The 6,975-nt window shown below is 36.2% G+C and overlaps 1 protein-coding gene across 1 annotated transcript; it reads left to right on the top strand.

The window, feature by feature from the left end:
• Positions 1–5,821: 5,821 nt before the first annotated feature.
• Positions 5,822–6,769, top strand: LOC103112269 (olfactory receptor 4F15-like). The gene has a single exon (XM_007521670.2). The coding sequence runs from the start codon at positions 5,831–5,833 to the stop codon at positions 6,767–6,769; it is 939 nt and encodes a 312-aa protein (XP_007521732.1). The 5' UTR covers positions 5,822–5,830.
• The last annotated feature ends 206 nt before the right edge of the window (positions 6,770–6,975 follow it).

Here is a 6,975-nt window from a genome sequence, read left to right on the forward strand (position 1 = left end):
ATCAAAACATACAGGAAAGTGAACTTGTCCAAAAATTTGTGTGGAACCCCAAAAGGCTATGAACTGCAAAAGAACTTCTAAGCAAAAAAGGAAAAATATGGAGGTCTTACACTCTCCAACTTTAGTTTATACTAGAAAGCAGTAGTAATCAAAACAGCATGGTACTGGAATACAAATGATTTCTTGGAACAATGTAGCAGAACTGAAAGCACAGAAACGAGCCTACACATGTACAACCACTTGATACATGACAAAGGGGTCAAAACCATTCAATGGGGGTAAAGAAGGTCTATTAAACAGATGGTGCTGAGAAAACTGGATAGCCACAAGTAGAAAAGTGAAACTAGATCATTACCTAACAACAATGTCAAATCAAAATGGATTAAAGATATAGTTCTTAGACCAGAAACTCTAAAATTTATAGATGAAAATGTTGGTGAAACTTTGCAGGACCTTCACATCATATATGTACTTGGAGATTTAACCTCTTGGGCATATGAAATAAAACCGAGAGTAAATAAATCAGATTTCATGAAACTAAAAAGCTTCAAAATCAAAGTACATAAGGATAACCAGGCAACTCAGTCTATTGGAGAATTTATTTGCAATCACACATCATAAAAGTGACTAATATCAAACACTTATACAGAATTAGTACAGTTCTACAAAAGAAGCATAAATAACAAAATAAAAAAGTGGGACAAAGATCTAAACAAACTGTTTTCTAAAGAAGAGATGCACATGGCCCACAGGCACATGAAAAAATGCAAACCAGGAAATGACAGATGTTGGAGATGTTGTGGAGAAAAGAGAACTCTGCTACATTGCTGGTGGAAATGCAAATTGCTGCTACATTGATGGTATAGTCTCTTTGGAAGACTGGATGAAGAGTCCTTAAACAAATAAAAATGGAATTACTTTATGACCCAGCAATATCACTTTTAGGCATTTATCCAAAGGACACTGAAACACTAATATGAAGGAACATATGCACCACCATACTCATAGTTTCATAACTCATAATAGCCAAAGAGTGGAAGCTGCTTAAATGTCCATCAAAAGATGATTGACTAAAGAAATTATGGAATATATATTATATGTAATACTACGCAATAAAAATGATGATATTGTGCTCTTGAGGACAAAATGAATGAAACTGGAAGTGACTATGCTTAGCGAAATAAGTAAAGAGATAAGATACTACTGCTGGATAGTTTCACCATATGTGGAATCTAGAGAACTGATACATATGAACTTGAAAAAGAAAACAGAAGGAAGTAAACTGTAATATTTATGAGAACTGTGGTGTTTAACTCTGGTAAGTAGAAGGGTGGGCATACAGAACTTTGGTGGTGGGTGTGGTGTGGAACTATATAATGAAATATTATAACCTTCTAACATGCTGTTAATCACAACTAATAACAATAATAACAATAAAGAAATAAAGAAGCTAGTGTTCCATTTTAGTACATGTGGTGCTAGGTCTCTAACCTAGAGTCTTAGGTATGAGAGTCCTGACTTCTACCACTTGAGCTATCTGCCTGCCCACTGTGGAGTTAATTTAAAATAAATATAAGAAAACATATATTTATACTTTATTATGATTCTTCTTTAGCTGTACATTAGAAATTAGTATTTCAAATTAAAGAAAGCAGTTAAAGTTCCTAAGTTTTTATCTCTCTCTCTTTTTTTCCTCTTTTTTTTCCCTCTTTTTTTGTGGCTCTTTACTAGCTTTATCTTTTGGTCTTCTAGGTTCTTCAGTGATAATTCCCTTGGATAAAAAAGCCCATGTTAATGATCCCAATTCTCTGCAATATCATTTGGTCAATAATCTCCTGTGTGCCAATTAGTCACACTGCCTGTTTAAGTGGCTATAAAATAGCAGTTTTATATTTACTTGCTTATGAAATAGTGCTAATTTTAACCAAGAAAGTTGAATATGGTTAACTTTTTAGAAAATAATCAGTTAGGTCTTTGAATGAGTGAATTTATGACAAATATAGAAGTAGCGAAGGGATATTGATATATACTGTTGAAGTCTCCAAAGGCCAATATTGAATAGATGTTTCAGGTGATAGGCATGCTTTCTGTATTAATCAATTAAATGTTACTTTAGACAACAGGAGCACCTTCAGTTGAACTCTGATCAAGAATTAACACAAATGAAAAGAAAAAGGACTTACAGTTAGAAAGTGGAATTCTTTAATAATTTTACCCTTTGTCATCCAAAGTTGAGATCCTCCCTCCAAATTAGAATGTTTAAGTGGCAACATTGTTAGTGGGAATAAAACCTTACCTGGTTTAGTTCAGATTTGATTTCATTTTTTTATGTGTAGATAAACCTCTTTTGTTTTTTTTCCTATTAATTACAGAGTAGTGAGATTGGAGCCTCATCTATGGGAATCTCATAAAATTCATATGGATGGAGACAATGAAATTTTGGGCACTCATTTAGGATGCTCTAAGAAGCAGGTACTGTACAGATTTGCTTTCTACCTATTATGGTTATTTAAATAGCTGGGGTAAACTGTGAATATATTTGAAATAACTCAAGAAATTCAAGCATTGTGGTCATTTGAGAAAATAGATTTTTTCCCCCTTCTCTTCTAAGGGTCATCCTAGAAAGCTGAGAGTGGAACATGGGACATTCAAAACAGGGATCATAGGACCTCGTGGCGCAACGGTAGCACGTCTGACTCCAAAACAGGGATCAAGTTGTGTCACAACCAGAGTCATGAGGACAGTATTTTTTTTTTAAATAAACTGGTTGAGAAGCAGATTAGAGAATACATATAAGTTCTACTGCTTACTATTATAACCTATTATTTTCCCTTTTGACCTCAAATTCCTTCATTGTGAAAAGTGACTAGTAATAACTTTCATGGTTTTTATAAACATCAAGCAAGATATGTGTGCAAAGAAGTTACTGTGATGTCTTACTTTCATGCCCACTGTTTTTGAGCTTTTTTAGTTGTATCATTATTTCCTTAGAAAGTTCTTCAAACGCTGTTCAGGTTGGAAGATATTACCTCTCATTTTCCAGTAATTTTAAAAGCTCAGATATGAAAATGTATATCTGAATAAATTGTATCCAAGTTAGATTGCAGCATAAGTCTTCGATTTCTGAAGACTTTAAAAAATATTTTATTTATTTATTATCAGATAGAGGCAGAGAGAACTTGAAAGGGGGGAGGAGAGAAGGAGAGAGACAGAGAGACACCTGCAGCCCTGCTTTATCACTTGTGAAGCTTTCCCCCAGCAGGTGGGGACCAGGGCTTGAACTCAACCACCTGGCCCCTCTGAAGACTTTTTAGAGACAAACCTCATATTTTTGGCTAATAGGAAGCTTTTCTTTTTAAATGTTATTTTATTAGTGATTTAATAATGATTGTACATGATTATAATATCATAGGGTTATAATTACATCCCATACTCACCACCAAATTTCTGTCCCCCTTAACCACCATACTTCTCATGAAGTTTTTTTTTCTTTTTTCTTTTCTTTATTAGGGGATTAATATTTTTTTCTTTTATAAAATATTTATTTTATTTATTTTCCCTTTTGTTGCCCTTGTTTTTTATTGTTGTTGTAGTTATTACTATTGTTGTTATTGATGTTGTCATTGTTGGATAGGACAGAGAGAACTGGAGAGAGGAGGGGAAGACAGAGAGGGGGAGAGAGAGATAGACACCTGCAGACCTGCTTCACCCCCTGTGAAGCGACTCCACTGCAGGTGGGGAGCTGGGGGCTTGAACCGGGATCCTTAGGTCGGTCCTTGCACTTGGGACCACCTGTGCTTAACCCACTGCGCTACTGCCCAACTCCCAGGATTAATGTTTTACAGTCAGCAGTAAATACAATAGTTTGTACAAGCATAACATTTCCCAGTTTTACACATAATAATACAACCCCCATTAGGTCCTCTGCCACCATGTTCTAGGACCTGACCCCCACCCCCAACCTACCTCAGAGTCTTACTTTAGTGTAATACACCAACTTCATTCCAAGTTCTGCTTAGTGTATTCTCTTCTGATCTTGTTTTTCAACTTCTGCCTGTGAGTGAGATTATCCCACACCATCCTTCTGTTTCTGACTTATTTCACTTAACATGGTTTCCTCATGCAATCTTAAAGATGTTTTGTCAGCAGCAGCTGCTGCTGCTACTGTTTCTTCTTTTTCCCTTTTTCTTCTTTTGCAAATTCACATGTTTAAATTATCTTTATTACATATATGAGCCGAAGTATCCTGTAATTATCTTAACTTCCTTACTTCAGTGAACATAATCATATCCATTTTCATCAATTTTGTCCAAAAGGATACAAAATCCACTTTTTATGGATAAATTACAGAGTATTTTTCCATTGAATGATTATCTCATAACTTCTTGACACTGTCAACTGTAGTTGCTTTCACTCCTCGGCTATTGTGAATAGTGAGTGCATCTATAAACACAAGGGTGCAAGTGATCCTTTGAATTATTTTTTTTTCATTTCCTTTGGATATGTCTCTATTGCTGGATCATAAGAATTTCTATTTTTTATTTGTTTTTGGACTTTAATACTGTTTAACATAGGGACTTTACCAGTAGTACATTTTCTTCTTTAATAATTCTGTGGTTGCACTACTTGTTTGTACTCTTTATATAGTACATTTTATTATTTATAGTTTATTTTTATAATAAAATATAAATGTGTATAGTATTTTTTAGGATAGTATTTTTGTATGAATTCACTATGTCCTGGGATTGTTTAGTACATGTTTATTGGCTACATGCTATTATAATAAAAGGAAAAGAAGGGGACCAGGTGGTGGCGCACCTGGTTGAGCGCACATGTTACAGTGCTGAAGGACCCAGGTTCAAGCCCCTGGCCCCCACTTTCAGGGGGAAAGCTTTACAAGTGGTGAAGCAGTGCTGCAGGTGTCTCTCTGTCTCTCTCCCTCTCTATCACCCCCTTCCCTCTCAATTTCTGACTGTTTTCTATCCAGCAAATAAATAAAGATTAAAAATTTTTTAAAGTTAAAAAAAGGAAAAGAAAAGGCAGTGATTTGTAGTAATATGCTGATTGAGTTGAATAAGTAGTGCAAAAGGAATTGAAGAAGAATAGTTTAATAGGAAGAGGAGGTTTTGTTTTTTAATTTTTAAATCTTTTAAACTTATTTATTAGCTAGAGACAGTCAGAAAATAAGAGGAAAGGGGGTAATGGAAAGGGAGAGAGATAGAGAGACACCTGCAACCCTACCTCACCACTTGCAAAGCTTTTCCCCTATAGGTGGGGACTGACTGACTGAACCCGGGTCCTCGTACACTGTAACATATGTGCTCACCCAGGTGTGCCACCAGCTGGCCCCAAAAGGATGTGAGACTTATAACGCACTTCAAATAAAAGAAACTCTGGTGAACTTGTTATCAGATCAATGAAGAGACTATCAGCATTATTGTGAACTCCAGACCTTCCACCTTTTGCATCCCACAATGATCTTGGGTCCATACTCCCAGAGGGTTAAACAATAGGAAAGCTATCAAGGGATGGGATCTGGAGTTCTGGTGCTGGGAATTGTGCGGAGTTGTACCCCTCTTAACCTATGGTTTTGTCAGTGTTTCCATTTCATAAGTAAACAACTAAAAAAAAAAAAGAAAACCGGGCAGTTAGAAGCAGTACTTTGTGCAGGGAATTACTGCCTGTTTTGGCAACAACAGTTTCAGAAGCTGTATATAAGTGTTTTGTTTGTGCAAAGAAAGGCAATTTTAAATGTAAATTGAAACTTATACAGCAAGTAAATCCCTACAATATATTTTTTTTCAGGTAAAATTGCCTATGTTGAGAAACAATGGATGGAGCCAACTATTCTGTGGTGTCTGAATTTGTGTTCCTGGGGCTTTCCAATTCCTGGGAGATCCAGATTCTCCTTTTCCTTTTTTCCTCAGTCTTCTACATGGCAAGTCTTATGGGAAACCTTCTGATTGTGTTCTCCGTGAGTGCTGATCCTAACTTACATTCCCCCATGTACTTCCTGCTGGCAAACCTCTCCTTTCTTGATGTAGGAGTTTGCTCTATTGCAGCTCCCAAAATGATTTATGACCTTTTCAGAAAATACAAAGCCATTTCTTTTGAGGGTTGCTTAACTCAGATCTTCTTTATTCATGCTATTGGAGGCACTGAGATGGTGTTGCTCATCGCCATGGCCTTTGACAGATATGTTGCCATTTGTAAGCCCCTCCACTACCTGACCATCATGAGCCCACGGATGTGCATTTTGATTTTGGCTGCTGCCTGGGTGCTTGGCCTCATTCACTCAGTGGCTCAGTTAGCTTTTGTTGTAGATTTGCCATTCTGTGGTCCTAATGTCATGGACAGTTTTTATTGTGACCTCCCTCAACTCATTAAACTTGCTTGTATGGAGACCAATCAGCTTGAATTCATGGTAACAGCCAACAGTGGACTTATTTCTGTGGGTTCCTTCTTTCTACTGATTATTTCTTACATTTTCATCCTGGTCACTGTATGGAAACGTTCTTCAAGTGGTTTATCAAAAGCTCTCTCTACTCTGTCAGCTCACGTCACTGTGGTGGTTTTATTCTTTGGGCCACTGATTTTCTTCTACACCTGGCCCTTCCCCTCATCACATTTGGACAAGTTTCTTGCGATCTTTGATGCAGTGCTCACTCCTTTTCTGAATCCAGTCATTTATACACTCAGGAACAAGGAGATGAAGGCAGCCATGAAGAAACTCTGTCACCAGTTTGTGACTTACAGTAAAATATCATAATACAACTATAAATAACTATATCAACTCTACATTCAGTGAAAGCATAAAGTCATTGAAATTTTATTTTTTTATAAATTATTTCTTTTTAAAAATATTTATTTATTCTCTTTTGTTGCCCTTGTTATTTTATTATTGTAGTTATTATTGATGTCGTGGTTGTTGGATAGGACAGAGAGAACTGGAGAGAGGAGGGGACGATAAAGAAG

Source organism: Erinaceus europaeus, chromosome 16 (genome assembly GCF_950295315.1).
Source record: "Erinaceus europaeus chromosome 16, mEriEur2.1, whole genome shotgun sequence".
NCBI classification, from domain to species: Eukaryota; Metazoa; Chordata; class Mammalia; order Eulipotyphla; family Erinaceidae; genus Erinaceus; species Erinaceus europaeus.